Consider the following 16,593-nt stretch of genomic DNA (forward strand, 5'->3'; position numbering starts at 1 on the left):
TGGAGTCCCCGTCATCGATCTCGACGGCTGCGCCACTCGGCGGCCTCTGGACACCGGCCGCGGGGACTGATGGACCCGGCTGTCGGGTGGCAGCGGCCGACCCCGAACAGGACGGGAGAGGATCTGCCAGGGGAGTCGGCTATCAGTAATCACGTATAACGGTACAGCTGTACTCAAGCAGCCGTTTGTGAATTGTCACGGTAGCGGACAGGTAAGCGGCACAGGTAGCCCCCAGATTTCCATTATACTGACCGTCCGTGGAGTCCCCGTCATCGATCTCGACGGCTGCGCCACTCGGCGGCCTCTGGACACCGGCCGCGGGGACTGATGGACCCGGCTGTCGGGTGGCAGCGGCCGACCCCGAACAGGACGGGAGAGGATCTGCCAGGGAGAGTCGGCTATCAGTAATCACGTATAACGGTACAGCTGTACTCAAGCAGCCGTTTGTGAATTGTCACGGTAGCGGACAGGTAAGCGGCACAGGTAGCCCCCAGATTTCCATTATACTGACCGTCCGTGGAGTCCCCGTCATCGATCTCGACGGCTGCGCCACTCGGCGGCCTCTGGACACCGGCCGCGGGGACTGACGGACCCGGCTGTCGGGTGGCAGCGGCCGACCCCGAACAGGACGGGAGAGGATCTGCCAGGGAGAGTCGGCTATCAGTAATCACGTATAACGGTACAGCTGTAGGTACTCAAGCAGCCGTTTGTGAATTGTCACGGTAGCGGACAGGTAAGCGGCACAGGTAGCCCCCAGATTTCCATTATACTGACCGTCCGTGGAGTCCCCGTCATCGATCTCGACGGCTGCGCCACTCGGCGGCCTCTGGACACCGGCCGCGGGGACTGATGGACCCGGCTGTCGGGTGGCAGCGGCCGACCCCGAACAGGACGGGAGAGGATCTGCCAGGGGAGTCGGCTATCAGTAATCACGTATAACGGTACAGCTGTAGGTACTCAAGCAGCCGTTTGTGAATTGTCACGGTAGGGGACAGGTAAGCGGCACAGGTAGCCCCCAGATTTCCATTATACTGACCGTCCGTGGAGTCCCCGTCATCGATCTCGACGGCTGCGCCACTCGGCGGCCTCTGGACACCGGCCGCGGGGACTGACGGACCCGGCTGTCGGGTGGCAGCGGCCGACCCCGAACAGGACGGGAGAGGATCTGCCAGGGAGAGTCGGCTATCAGTAATCACGTATAACGGTACAGCTGTAGGTACTCAAGCAGCCGTTTGTGAATTGTCACGGTAGCGGACAGGTAAGCGGCACAGGTAGCCCCCAGATTTCCATTATACTGACCGTCCGTGGAGTCCCCGTCATCGATCTCGACGGCTGCGCCACTCGGCGGCCTCTGGACACCGGCCGCGGGGACTGATGGACCCGGCTGTCGGGTGGCAGCGGCCGACCCCGAACAGGACGGGAGAGGATCTGCCAGGGGAGTCGGCTATCAGTAATCACGTATAACGGTACAGCTGTAGGTACTCAAGCAGCCGTTTGTGAATTGTCACGGTAGCGGACAGGTAAGCGGCACAAGTAGCCCCCAGATTTCCATTATACTGACCGTCATCGATCTCGACGGCTGCGCCACTCGTAGCCCCCACCTCATTCAGTCCGTTGAAATAGCTGCCTTTGACGGATAGCTAGAACAATACAATCGGCGATATTCATTAACATACTGACCGTTAACGGCACGTTTCCCAAAAGCAAAACAGTCCAGCTTTTTGTATTTTCTAGCTTCATCAGCTATCTCTTTTTGCCGTTTCCTCTTTCGCTTTTGTGAGCCACTAGCGTTTTTCCACATTGCTGGCTCAAGATGCCACCTGCGGATCAAATTAAGGGGCATAGTGAACGGTAAAGGGCACAGGCAACCAAGGCGAATCACTGGCGAATCCAGAAAGGCGATCTCGTACGCTCCTATTAGCCTTTTAGCCTTATCGGAAACGAGCCGAAAGGCTATTATAAAGGCTATGCCAGCCACCCGGCAGGCGCACTCCCCCTGGGCCAGCCACAGGGCGGGGTCCTCGGCCGAGAGCGGCGGCAGGTGGACGGCTGCGGGAGCCTGTGGGAGCTCCTGTGCGGCAGCGGTCTGGGCGGGAGCGACAGGTGGTCCGATGCTCGGCGTTGGTCATCCCTGTGACGGGACGAGCTCGTAGTGTAACCCGTAGCCGGTAGATAGCGACACCCGTATCCATGGCATGAGCTTGAAATGTGTCCTCCAGCTAAAAGATGGCGCCACAAGAAAACCGTCCCACCGCGGCCGTGCATCTCGCAACGAATGTTATTGCAACCGCCGACAGACGGTCCAGCCACAAAATGTCCACAGAGATGCAGCAATGCAAGGGTCCAGTTGGAAAGTCAGGAGCTCAAAACTCTTGAAACAAAGCCGTCGAAACTGGACGAAGGTCACCGTTTTGAGTGGGGGTCCACTCATCAATGACCAATTATTTACAATAACCGGGGGGTTGAATTAAACTCACAATAGTATTAAACTGACTTAGTCTCTTACAAACCTGAAGAAGAAAAACAGAATCGGAGGGATGCGGACTCCAACTCCAAGTCAAGTGCCGAGAGAGATGACAGAGATCCAGCCGATCCAAAACCCGGTACTCAAACAAGCGCAGTCAGCTGACGCGAAGGTGATTAAAAAGGCGCCACTAAAATTAAATCACTGAATCGCAGGCGCTACAAGATTTGAAAAATGTCTACTAAAATTGAACTTAAAATTTGAATATCAGGAAAACAGTTTATTCAAGCAGTTATTCCAACAGACAGAGGTCAGCAATTTGTGTATAGGTGACCTCCGACTTGTCTAGCTATAAGCCTCATTGTTGCCCAGGGTGCCTCTTATCTGTAGGTACAGTACAGAGAGCTTCCTACTTCGACTACTTGCACAGAGAGCCTCCTTTACATACAGCTTAGCTTCTTCCTACAGGTCGAGCGCCGGCCGGCGGCCTCCTTATTTGTACAGAGAGCCTCCTACCCTACTGGTACAGAGGGCCTCCTATTTGTCTAGGGGCCTCCCTGCTATTGGTTAAAGGAGTCTCCTATTTGTCCAAGCGTACTCCTTTTCGTCTAAGGGGTCTCCTATTTGTCCAGGAGGTCTCCTGTTTGTCCAGATGGTCTCCTATTTGTCCAGGTAGACTCCTATTTTCCAGGGGGCCTCCTCTTTATCCAGGGGGCCTTCTATTCGTACTGAGGGCCTCCTACTTGTCCATGGGGCCTCCTATTTGTTCAGAGGGCATGGGCTATTTGTACATGGGCCTCTTATTTGTCCAGGGGGCCTCCTATTTGTCCAAGGGGCCTCCTATTTGTCCAGGGAGCCTCATATTTGTCCAGGAGGCCTTCTGTTTGTCCAGAGAGCCTCCTATTTATCCAGGGTGCCTGGTATTTATCCAGGGGGCCTCCTATTTTCCAGGGGACATCCTACTTGTTCACGGGACCTCCTATTTGTCCAGGGGGCCTCCTGTTTGTCCAGAGACCCTCCTATTTTATTTGTCCAGGGTGCCTTCTATTTATCCAGAGGGCCTCCTATTTTCCAGGGGGCCTCCTACTTGTTCACGGGGCCTCCTATTTGTCCAGGGGGTATCTTATTGGTTAAAGGAGCCTCCTATTTGTCCAAGCGGCCCCCTACTCATCTAGGGATCTCCTATTTGTCCAGGAGGTCTCCTGTTTGTCCAGAGGGTCTCCTATTTGTCCAGAGGGCCTCCTATTTATCTAGAGGGCTCCTAATTTCCAGGGGGCTTCTCTTTATCCAGTGGGCCTCCTACTTGTTCAGGGGGCCTCCTATTTATCCAGGGGACCCTCTATTCCTCCAGGGGGCCTCTTTTTTTTGTCCAGGGGTCCTCCTAATTGTCCAGGAGTCTCCTTTTTGTGAAAGGTGCCTTCTGTTTGTCTAGGGGGCCTCCTATTTGTCAAGGGGCCTCCTATTTTTCCAGGTGCCTCCTTTTGTGCAGAGGGCCTCTTACTTGTCCATGGGGCCTCCTATTTGTTTAGGGGGCCTCCTCTTTGTACAGAGGGCCTCCTATTTGTCCAGGGGGCCTCCTAATTGTCCAGGGGGCCTCCTATGTGTCCAGGAGGCCTCCTACTTGTTCAGTGGGCCTCCTATTTGTCCAGAGGCTTCCTATTTATCCAGGGGCCTCCAATTTGTCCAACAGGGCCTCCTATTTGTCTAAGGGGCCTCCGTTTTGTCTAGGGGCCTCCTATTTGTCCAAGGGGCCTCCTACTTGTCCAGGGGCCCTCCTATTTGTCCAGGGGGCTTCTATTTGTCCAGGGGGCCTCCTATTTATCCAGGGGGCTTCCTATTTGTCCAGGGGGTCTTCTTTTGTCCAGGGGGCCTCCTACTTGTTCAGGGGCCTCCTATGTGTCCAGGGGGCCTCCTATTATCCAGGGGGCCTCCTATTTGTCCAGGGGGCCTCCTTTTGTCCAGGGGGCCTCTTATTTATCCAGGGGCCTCCAATTTGTCCAACAGGGCCTCCTATATATCCAGGGGGCCTCCTATTTGTCCAGGGGCCTCCTTTTGTCCAGGGGGTCTCCCACTTGTTCAGGGGGTCTCCCACTTGTTCAGGTGGCCTCCTATTTGTCTAGAGGGCCTCCTATTTATCCAGGGGGCCTCCTATTTGTCCAGGGGACCTCCTTTTGTCCAGGGGGCCTCCCACTTGTTCAGGGGGCCTCCTATTTGTCCAGGGGGCCTCCTACTTGTCCAGGGGGCCTCCTATTTGTCCAGGGGCTCCTATTTGTCCAGGGGGCCTCCTATTTATCCAGGGGGCTTCCTATTTGTCCAGGGGACCTCCTTTTGTCCAGGGGGCCTCCTACTTGTTCAGGGGGCCTCCTATTTGTCTAGGGGGCCTCCTATATATCCAGGGGCCTCCTATTTGTCCAGGGGCCTCCTTTTGTCCAGGGGGTCTTCCACTTGTTCAGGGGGCCTCCTATTTGTCTAGGGGGCCTCCTGTTTATCCAGGGGGCCTCCTATTTGTCCAGGGGGCCTCCTTTTGTCCAGGGGGCCTCCTTTTGTCCAGGGGGCCTCCCACTTGTTCAGGGGGCCTCCTATTTGTCCAGGGGGCCTCTTATTTATCCAGGGGCCTCCAATTTGTCCAACAGGGCCTCCTATTTGTCCAAGGGGCCTCTTTGTGGTACAGAGAACCTTCTATATTAACAACGGACCTCCATTTGTAAAGTAGCTGGTGCGTCTCGGGGGCCTCCACTATTGGGGTCCCAAAATGACAATTGGGGTCCCAAATGTTCACATTGGGGTCCCACATGGGACCTCAAAAGTATACAAAGTTACACCCATGGTGTCACGGCTGGTATGGGCCCTCTCAGACATTTTACAGGCTCTCGCGCTCCTTCCAAAGGCCATCTCAGCATCGCTGCGGGCCCTGTCATGACTGGTATGGGCCCTCTCTTTCTCAGGCATAATACGGTACCTCCCAGACCTTAGCCCTTTCATATATTGAATGGGCCCTCTCAGACGTGGCATGGACCCTCTTTGGCCCGGGCCTTTTCTGCAGCCTAGGAAGATAGGACAGGGCCACAATCAGCCAAGAAACAAAATAAATGATTTTCTTTCACCTTTTTTGTTGCTAAATTGGGCCCTTTTCCAAAAACATGGGCCAAACCCCGTAAGGTCTATCTTGGCGGCGGCACCTTGAGAAGGTCCCTTTGGCTTGATTCCCCACTCCTGAAGTCATTTCTACAGCTTGCCCAGAAGCCTTCTTTCTGCACAGCCAGAGAGTATTCCGTCCATACCTGACCTGCTGGCTGAAAGAGGGCCCTAGTGTTCAGAGCTGGGGGGGGGGGGGGCGGCTGCCCCTCCTGCCCCCTCCCCCCCTGTGGCGCCGTCCCTGTGCCCCACAACCATACTTCAGGATTTGGCATGAGATGTCGACACTGCTTCTATTCTGGCTCGTTGTTTATATTTTCCTACCCTTGCCTACCTACCCATCTTTGACTTTCTTAACCCCTTGCAAGGGCTTGTGTAGGCATGCTTCATGAGCGGTATAAGTAAGCCTGGCGTCCCATAATACCTCATGAGCATGAGAATCTATCGCCCATTGCAATGTGCTTTTGTGTATATATCTTTTAAATAAAACAACTTATTATATATTATTTGGTTGCATTTCATTTAACCCGCGCCCCAGTGGCGGTCTCAGCCAACTTCGCCCTAGTGGGGGGGGGGGGGCATATGTTACCACCCACCTCTAACTCAAAAACTAAGAGGGCTAGAGAGACGCGGTAAAAAGCAGTCGATAGCTCTCAATGCGTACGTTTGAAAGTATTTCAGTCATTTTTCATCTTAGAGCAATATTGGGGTCACCAGAGGTCATCAAAGGTCAAAATTTGCCAATGGTCATTATATTTTTCAGAAAACATGCCGTTATCTCAGGAACTATGATAGCAAGAAAAACGCATGGAAAAGCAATCGATAGCTCTTGAACTCTTCTTTTGAAAAGGTCATTATCAAAATTGACCTTAGGTCACGGGTTTAGCCTCCAGAGGGCAAAACCTCCAAAAATAGCTGTTTTTACGAAAAGTGTTTTTCGGCAATAACTTTCGACAACAAAAAGCCACAACATTTCTATTGCCAGAATCGTGTTCCTCTCGCCGAGACGCGTCGAATGAACTATAATTTGACCTTGAAAGGTCAACTTGAAAATTTGACCTCAGGTCAAGGTCATGACCTGACCGGAAAAGGTCATTTTGCATATCAGTCGATGCGTCTCAGCAAGACAAACACAATGAGACCATTCCCAGCGTTCTATCTCTTTCCAATCGCGAGTTACTGGCAAAAATCTGTTTGTAGCCTCAAATGACCTCGGATGACCTTTCTAGAGGCTATCAGCAAAAATGACACCCTGGTCATCACGGGTGGTCCAAATCATTGTGATTCTGAAATATTTGGACTGTTCCGATGCGTACACACGGATCTAGAGGCGTTTTCATTTTTCTCCATTGACTTGTAATGGAAAGGTCACGCCACTGACCTGACCTTAGGTCACGGATATAAAAAATCCGATATATAAAAATTGTAGGCGCCCAATGCCCATAACATCATGCAATCCACCAAGTTTAAAACCTTTCTGACAAACACTGCAGGCTGGACATGATTGCAAACTTTTTTAGGCTTGGTCAGTTAACATGACCTGGTGACCTGACCTGAAATGACCTGGGGTCAAAAATTTCACACATTGTCCAAAATTGATGTACCAAAAGCTACCCCAAGCGGCGCGGCGCGCCGCGCCGCGTTTTTTATTTACACGCAAAAAACGCGGCAGGGTGGTAACATATGCCCCCCCCCCCCCACACTCTGGGGCGAAGGTTAAAGTATCCATGGCCGGCTGACGGCTGGCTGCCCACAGTTTGCCACGGCTGTGGGCGGCTGTGGCTGTGGAGCCACGGCTGCGGGGCGGCTAGGCTGTGGAAAATTGCAGCTGTGCAGAACCTACAGTACCACTACCCCTACCACAACCCCTACCCCTACCACTACCACTATACAACCATTTCCCCTACCCCTACCCCTACCTCTACCCTTGGCACTACCCCTACCACTACCACTATACCAGCTAGAGATGTCAATTGGATACCGACGTTTTGGTATACAGATACCAAAGCGTATCAACTTGGTATTTGGTAATTCAAGCCTTGTGTTTTTGGTATTTTGTTGGTATTATGAATCCGCACTTATGTTTAAGAAGCTGTTAATTCGGTAAACAGTTATAATTTTCATTCAAAGTTGGTATTTTACTGGCATTCACAAGTTGGTTTGGTTTCGGTATTTTCAAATGGTTTTGGTTGGTAGTTGGTTTGGTATCGGTATCCTGATTTTCTGTAATTGACATCTTTAATACCAGCGCACTCCTACGGAGTACTGTTAATCACTACCTCTACCATCATCCTTACTATACTAAGTCGCGCCAAGTCACACAGGGTCACCAGTGGTCACACTGGGTCATGTCAGCTGTACAGAGATCACCTTCGGTCACAGCCTTGGTGTCACATTGGACGAAGCAAGGCCATGTTGGTATTTGGTGAATTCCAGTCGCAGAAATTGTGCGTCACTTGTGGTGATCATATCAAATGTCTGCCAGGATATATGTCGGACACGGACGCGCTGCCCTCCGAGCCGTGCTGTGACTCGTCGGTGAGCGGCTACACGTCGGAGGACGGCCTGTACGCGCGCAGCGCCGCTCGGCCCCAGCGTGGCAGCAGGTCAGTGAGCAGCGCACAGTAGGCGATTTCGCTATCCTAGCACTTCATGAGCTATATCTTAAGTTAGACTCAAAACCAGTCATCATGAAATCCCTTATTTTGTGCCTAACTAGTTTCATTGCGCTTCAACTGATATAAGTGTTTGCATCAGAAGTAATAAGGTTTTCTTTGCAACGTGCAAGAGAGCGAGCAATGCCTTTTCCCCATAGGCTTAACACAGGACAGAAGAGGCTTAACAAAAACATATACAGTGTTGTCTGCACTGAACTCTATAATGTCTGTGTTATGACTTACTTCTCAACTAGCGTCAGTTAGATGAACCACTTGATCGCAAACCACGTTAGCTGGTTTTGCAAAGAAAACATTGTTGCAAGCATAGAGATCTCTGTGGTTGTAAAGGCGCTTTCAGACTGGTCTGTTTGGGGGAAAATAATACCAACAGACTACCACATTTCAGGAGATCGCAAGTTATCGTGTTTTAGGAAGAAGGTAATTATCGGTGAAATGGAAATGGTTTAGCGCTGAAATTGCATGTAAGCAAAGCTAAGATGCAATTGCAAAGCAAAAAAGAGGAGACCATGACTTGCGAAAAATTGTGGTTGTTTGAACATTCCGATCACATGTTCTACAAATAAACAGCTTTAGCTAGTGCCTAGTATCGCGTCTACCTACAACGTAACGCTTATGTTTGGTGGTTGGGATTCAAAGTTGCGAAATGCTAACGGAGTTAAAGAAAGGAGTAGGAATTTCGTTTTCCGTTTGGCCTCTAAGTGAGTTAGAACTTCGGTGCCACGTGGGCATGCTGCTCTCCCCGAACGGAAGCCATTTCTACCTACCCGATTGTAAGTTTTTAGGTCAGAGTTCCCAGGTCACGAAAATGGTCGAAGGAGGTCAAATTGCATACCATTCGATTCGGCAGGTCTTCCTGAGTTCATTAATGGCTTGCCTGAATCGCTAGCTCAATTTGTTGGGGAGTTATGGACCAAAAACTATAATGACCAGATCATAGTGACGTCATAAATGACGTCACGCAAGTTCAACAATGCAAAAGTAAAGAATAGGACCTTGCGAAAGTAAAGCTTGAACTAGTTTGATATCGTTCCCGGCACCAAAATAGCAGTGTTCATTTTACAACATTGACTCACAATGGTGAGGTCATGTGATCGACCTGACCTCATGTGACCTTTAGGGAAAATCCGAGACATACAAACTGTGAATCCTCTGGAGGATACTAGGTTCTGTAAGTTTCATCTCCATGTGAAAGCTGCTCTGGCATTGAGGGCTTTGCGAAATTGCGACATCTGAGGATCGTGCAGAGGTTCACTTATGACGTCATTGGTCCGTGAACTGACCTGACCTAAAAATGTAGTTGGTGTCACAAGATTCGACTTGAATCAAAGGTCAGGCCAAGTTTCAGCTTTCTATCGCTGGTGAGTTCGGAGCTGTCGCGAACAGAATCTTCGGTTGGGCGGCGGTACTTCGCTCTCCCCTCGGCCCTGCCCCCACCTTATACGGTAAGGGTTGAGCAAAACTCCATAACTCCGTGAATCGCAAAAAGTGGCAGCCGATTTTTGCAGGATATTGAGACCAAACACCAGGCTACTATGTAATGGTATTTTTGTTACCGAATCTCCTGGATGGTAAAAGATGCGCATTGCCAAACATGATTATCAGTATTGAACTGATGCAGTTGAAAGGTGTGCTGCGAAAAATTATTAAAAATATAGATAAGTTTCAAAAGTTAAATTTGTGTGATGCATACTGCTTACAAGGAATGTGGCTTCAAATAAAATTACGGTTTTCAAGATAATTAACTTTTGTCTTGATTTACAGCCCTCATTGTAACTAAGTTCAAATCACGACCAGGCACCGTAGCTCAGCTTCTCCAACAAGTTGGTGTTTGGACGTTTGTGGTTTTAAAGTGTGTGGTTTGGTGTAAAAAAGAGTGTCACATTTCAGATGCTGGGATATTTAGCTATAAAATACGCCAGTATTTATTCATATTTGCCATCATTGTTTTCGGGCCCCTGAAGCGCCAGAATGCATGGATCGCCTACAGTGCAGCGGCAGCTCGGCAGAGGCGCCGCCGCGGGGGCGTGGTCGAGTCTGACGCAGCACTGCTGCCGCCCGCCGCGGTGACAGACGGTAGAACTGTTGTGGGGTGCCGCGGTGACTGACGGTAGAACTGTTGTGGGGTGCCGCGGTGACTGACGGTAGAACTGTTGTGGGGTGCTGCGGTGACAGACGGTAGAACTGTTGTGGGGTGCCGCGGTGACTGACGGTAGAACTGTTGTGGGGTGCCGCGGTGACTGACGGTAGAACTGTTGTGGGGTGCTGCGGTGACAGACGGTAGAACTGTTGTGGGGTGCCGCGGTGACTGACGGTAGAACTGTTGTGGGGTGCCGCGGTGACTGACGGTAGAACTGTTGTGGGGTGCCGCGGTGACTGACGGTAGAACTGTTGTGGGGTGCCGCGGTGACTGACGGTAGAACTGTTGTGGGGTGCCGCGGTGACTGACGGTAGAACTGTTGTGGGGTGCCGCGGTGACAGACGGTAGAACTGTTGTGGGGTGCCGCGGTGACTGACGGTAGAACTGTTGTGGGGTGCCGCGGTGACTGACGATAGAACTGTTGTGGGGTGCCGCGGTGACTGACGGTAGAACTGTTGTGGGGTGCCGCGGTGACTGACGGTAGAACTGTTGTGGGGTGCCGCGGTGACTGACGGTAGAACTGTTGTGGGGTGCTGCGGTGACAGACGGTAGAACTGTTGTGGGGTGCCGCGGTGACTGACGGTAGAACTGTTGTGGGGTGCCGCGGTGACTGACGGTAGAACTGTTGTGGGGTGCCGCGGTGACTGACGGTAGAACTGTTGTGGGGTGCCGCGGTGACTGACGGTAGAACTGTTGTGGGGTGCCGCGGTGACTGACGGTAGAACTGTTGTGGGGTGCCGCGGTGACTGACGGTAGAACTGTTGTGGGGTGCTGCGGTGACAGACGGTAGAACTGTTGTGGGGTGCCGCGGTGACTGACGGTAGAACTGTTGTGGGGTGCCGCGGTGACTGACGGTAGAACTGTTGTGGGGTGCCGCGGTGACTGACGGTAGAACTGTTGTGGGGTGCCGCGGTGACTGACGGTAGAACTGTTGTGGGGTGCCGCGGTGACTGACGGTAGAACTGTTGTGGGGTGCTGCGGTGACAGACGGTAGAACTGTTGTGGGGTGCCGCGGTGACTGACGGTAGAACTGTTGTGGGGTGCCGCGGTGACTGACGGTAGAACTGTTGTGGGGTGCCGCGGTGACTGACGGTAGAACTGTTGTGGGGTGCCGCGGTGACTGACGGTAGAACTGTTGTGGGGTGCTGCGGTGACAGACGGTAGAACTGTTGTGGGGTGCCGCGGTGACTGACGGTAGAACTGTTGTGGGGTGCTGCGGTGACAGACGGTGAAACTGTTGTGGGGTGCCGCGGTGACTGACGGTAGAACTGTTGTGGGGTGCCGCGGTGACTGACGGTAGAACTGTTGTGGGGTGCCGCGGTGACTGACGGTAGAACTGTTGTGGGGTGCCGCGGTGACTGACGGTAGAACTGTTGTGGGGTGCCGCGTTGACTGACGGTAGAACTGCTGTGTGGTGCCGCGGTGACTGACGGTAGAACTGTTGTGGGGTGCCGCGGTGACTGACGGTAGAACTGTTGTGGGGTGCCGTGGTGACTGCCGGTAGAACTGTTGTGGGGTGCCGCGGTGACTGACGGTAGAACTGTTGTGGGGTGCCGCGGTGACTGACGGTAGAACTGTTGTGGGGTGCCTCGGTGACTGACGGTAGAACTGTTGTGGGGTGCCTCGGTGACAGACGGTAGAACTGTTGTGGGGTGCCGCGGTGACTGACGGTAGAACTGTTGTGGGGTGCCGCGGTGACAGACGGTAGAACTGTTGTGGGGTGCCGCGGTGACTGACGGTAGAACTGTTGTGGGGTGCCGCGGTGACTGACGGTAGAACTGTTGTGGGGTGCCGCGGTGACTGACGGTAGAAGTGTTGTGGGGTGCCGCGTTGACTGACGGTAGAACTGTTGTGGGGTGCCGCGGTGACTGACGGTAGAAGTGTTGTGGGGTGCTGCGGTGACTGACGGTAGAACTGGTGTGGGGTGCCGCGGTGACTGACGGTAGAACTGCTGTGTGGTGCCGCGGTGACTGACGGTAGAACTGTTGTGGGGTGCCGCGGTGACTGACGGTAGAACTGTTGTGGGGTGCCGTGGTGACTGCCGGTAGAACTGTTGTGGGGTGCCGCGGTGACTGACGGTAGAACTGTTGTGGGGTGCCGCGGTGACTGACGGTAGAACTGTTGTGGGGTGCCGCGGTGACTGACGGTAGAACTGTTGTGGGGTGCTGCGGTGACAGACGGTAGAACTGTTGTGGGGTGCCGCGGTGACTGACGGTAGAACTGTTGTGGGGTGCCGCGGTGACTGACGGTAGAACTGTTGTGGGGTGCTGCGGTGACTGACGGTAGAACTGTTGTGGGGTGCTGCGGTGACAGACGGTAGAACTGTTGTGGGGTGCCGCGGTGACTGACGGTAGAACTGTTGTGGGGTGCCGCGGTGACTGACGGTAGAACTGTTGTGGGGTGCCGCGGTGACTGACGGTAGAACTGTTGTGGGGTGCCGCGGTGACTGACGGTAGAACTGTTGTGGGGTGCTGCGGTGACAGACGGTAGAACTGTTGTGGGGTGCCGCGGTGACTGACGGTAGAACTGTTGTGGGGTGCCGCGGTGACTGACGGTAGAACTGTTGTGGGGTGCCGCGGTGACTGACGTTAGAACTGTTGTGGGGTGCCGCGGTGACTGACGGTAGAACTGTTGTGGGGTGCCGCGGTGACTGACGGTAGAACTGTTGAGGGATGCCGCGGTGACTGACGGTAGAACTGTTGTGGGGTGCCGCGGTGACTGACGGTAGAACTGTTGTGGGGTGCTGCGGTGACAGACGGTAGAACTGTTGTGGGGTGCCGCGGTGACTGACGGTAGAACTGTTGTGGGGTGCCGCGGTGACTGACGGTAGAACTGTTGTGGGTGCCGCGGTGACTGACGGTAGAACTGTTGTGGGGTGCCGCGGTGACTGACGGTAGAAGTGTTGTGGGGTGCTGCGGTGACTGACGGTAGAACTGTTGTGGGGTGCCGCGGTGACTGACGGTAGAACTGTTGTGGGGTGCCGCGGTGACAGACGGTAGAACTGTTGTGGGGTGCCGCGGTGACTGACGGTAGAACTGTTGTGGGGTGCCGCGGTGACTGACGGTAGAACTGTTGTGGGGTGCTGCGGTGACAGACGGTAGAACTGTTGTGGGGTGCCGCGGTGACTGACGGTAGAACTGTTGTGGGGTGCCGCGGTGACTGACGGTAGAACTGTTGTGGGGTGCTGCGGTGACTGACGGTAGAACTGTTGTGGGGTGCTGCGGTGACAGACGGTAGAACTGTTGTGGGGTGCCGCGGTGACTGACGGTAGAACTGTTGTGGGGTGCCGCGGTGACTGACGGTAGAACTGTTGTGGGGTGCCGCGGTGACTGACGTTAGAACTGTTGTGGGGTGCCGCGGTGACTGACGGTAGAACTGTTGTGGGGTGCTGCGGTGACAGACGGTAGAACTGTTGTGGGGTGCCGCGGTGACTGACGGTAGAACTGTTGTGGGGTGCCGCGGTGACTGACGGTAGAACTGTTGTGGGTGCCGCGGTGACTGACGGTAGAACTGTTGTGGGGTGCCGCGGTGACTGACGGTAGAACTGTTGTGGGGTGCTGCGGTGACTGACGGTAGAACTGTTGTGGGGTGCCGCGGTGACTGACGTTAGAACTGTTGTGGGGTGCCGCGGTGACAAACGGTAGAACTGTTGTGGGTGTATCGCTGGCCATGTATTCAGCTTGCAATCATGACTGACGGCTTCTACAGTTTTCAACCAACACAACAAAAATGAAATTACCACATCTGACCGTGGGTTTAAATTACTATAGCAGCCGGTATTAAATTCCTCCTGCTATATTAAATTACTATATCTTCACACATTCAGCGTGGGGCGTGGCTCACCTTTTTTCAACAAAACAACCAAGGTTTTAGTATACCTGCCACGCGTCGGCCAGCTGACGCAATCGCGCCTCTAAAACACTGCCCAAAATGAATATCTAAATCGCACACAGTGTTTGACGCTCAACTAATCAAACGTAACTTTCGTTAGCGAGACACTCCGCCGCCCGCTGGTTCTCTACATACCAGTTCGCTGTTACACTCAGTTAGCAGCACAGCTCTCTTCCACCGGAAGCAGTACGACGAGCTTCCGGACTGGACGAGTCAGCTCCACACATCCGGCAGAGCGCAATGCTCCGCTGCCATCACTGGAGCCGCACCGCACGCTCACCGTCCTTATCCGGCCGTCTCGGCCGGGGAACACCGCAGTCACACGACCCAGACGCCAGGTGCCGCGCAGTACGTTCGAACTCTGTAACATAACAATGTCACCTATACACACATTACGACGCTCAGTGTGCCACTTAGGACACACCAGCAGGGACGGGAAGTAGTCCCTCGTCCACTTTCTCTAGAAGTCGTCCACCAGTCTCCAGACGAAGACCAGTCGCTAAGCCGATGTAGCTGAAGTACACCAGGGCCCGGAGGGCGCTCTGCCGCTGGCTCGCCCGAGCAGGAGATCGTTCGGACAGAGGTAAATACCGTCCTCGATGTCTTTCGGATGTCGTCCTACTGGCCGCTCGTTCGGGAGGTTCGCTACCTCGCAGAGCACGGTCTGGAGCTCCGGGAACGTTAACACCTGCTCTCCGATGACACTCTGAAGTGCTCGCTTCACCGATTTGATCAGAGCCTCTGAGCAGCCGTTTTGCCATGGGGCATCCGGAGCGCTGAACTTCCATGTCAGACCGTGATTCGATCCCTGAGCCTGAAGCGTGTCTCGGTCGATCCCTTGTGTGACAGCGCGAAGTTCCTTGCTGGATGCTGTCAGCTGCGACCCGGGATCCGAGTACATGACGGAAGGGTATCCACGCAGCGATGTGAAACGACTGAACATTTGCATGAATCCTACCGTCGAGTAGTCTGCTGCCAAATCAAGATGTACCGCCCTTGTCAGCAAGCAGTTGAAGATGACTCCGTAGCCTTTTCCGCGTGAGCGCTTGTTTACTTCACCGCGGATCCAGAATGGACCGAAGTAGTCGAGCGATGTATAGGTCCAAGCAGGCGCCGGTTTCAGTTACCCCGTTTACATGAGTCAGCGAAAATGACGTTTAGAACGGATATTTCCGTTTAGCGAAAAGTGCGCAAGTTTCGACTCATGTAAACTGGTTAGCGCGCGCAAAAATGACGATTACGCGGAACGGAAATATCCGATGAATTAATGGGAAATATCCGTTTAGAACGTCTTTTTTAGCGTATTTTTTGAAAATATGCATTAGGATGACTCAGCAATGATTATTTTGTTTATAATTTTCAAAAATAACTCATAAGTCATATTTACGTTGAATGAAAAGTAAAATAACAATATAATTAGCTTTTGGCGCCCCATGTCGCGCCTATTTTCAAAACAGCTGTGTTTGGGCTGGCGGCCTTGGTTTGACTTTGTGCCAGTTCAAGTTTGAGGGCGTTGATCAGGGATATTGTCTTTTGTGCTCAATTAGATCAGTTTTTGTAAACATTTTGTTCGATTCCTTGGAGCCGTCGCCAGCCATGAAGCATTGGACGGAGGATGAGGAGCGAGCGCTCCTGCGTATCGTGCAGGAGAAGAACCTGTTGGGGGCGATCGACGGAAGGCGAGCGCGGAACTCCCAGGTTGGTATTTGGAAGACCATTGGTTGAAAGATTAAAACAAAACAGTTCAAGTTATAACACCGCCCATTTTGTTGCTTTGTGTGCTTGATCATCAATTGGGGTGTTGCAATAGGTTTTTTGGAAAATATTGGTGGGCTGGTGGCCATTTTCAACTTACAACAAAATCACAAATTATCAAAAATTCAGCCACAATAGTGTTTAGTTCTTCCACCAGATCTGCCAATTGGACTTATGCTTGTGTTGCTTAGCAAAAGAGAAATGAGTAAAATTTATGCTGTCAGGTCAATCAATTTATTGTTCACGGGTTTGATGAAAATGTAATTTTTTAACGCCAGGCTCAAAATTGATACATTTCATACCATTTTGTGACAAATAGTATATCAATCTGGAAAATATTAGTTTGAATATTTGCTTTAAAAAACAGGTACATTACATGCAAAAATAACAAAAGCCTATCAATGTCGCTTAGCCTTACGTCCCATGTGTGATCAGGCCTAAGTTATACCTGTTTTGTGTAAAAAAGTATGGTAAGTTGTGATGTGAGGTGTCACTTTGAAAGCTAAGAAGTATGTATTCTTTCCTTTCATGTT

At 52.5% G+C, this 16,593-nt stretch overlaps 1 protein-coding gene across 2 annotated transcripts in view; it reads left to right on the top strand.

The window, feature by feature from the left end:
- Positions 1-16,593, top strand: part of LOC122388483 (neuron navigator 3-like) — a 326,891-nt gene that overhangs the window by 186,110 nt on the left and 124,188 nt on the right. For both annotated transcript variants that reach the window (XM_043379619.1, XM_043379620.1), the window contains exon 11: positions 8,085-8,205. In XM_043379619.1, the coding sequence (XP_043235554.1) occupies positions 8,085-8,205 (121 nt within the window). The remainder of the gene's footprint in view (positions 1-8,084; positions 8,206-16,593) is intronic.

This window comes from Amphibalanus amphitrite, unplaced genomic scaffold (assembly GCF_019059575.1).
Source record: "Amphibalanus amphitrite isolate SeventyFive unplaced genomic scaffold, NRLGWU_Aamphi_draft 000324F_arrow, whole genome shotgun sequence".
Taxonomy (NCBI): Eukaryota; Metazoa; Arthropoda; class Thecostraca; order Balanomorpha; family Balanidae; genus Amphibalanus; species Amphibalanus amphitrite.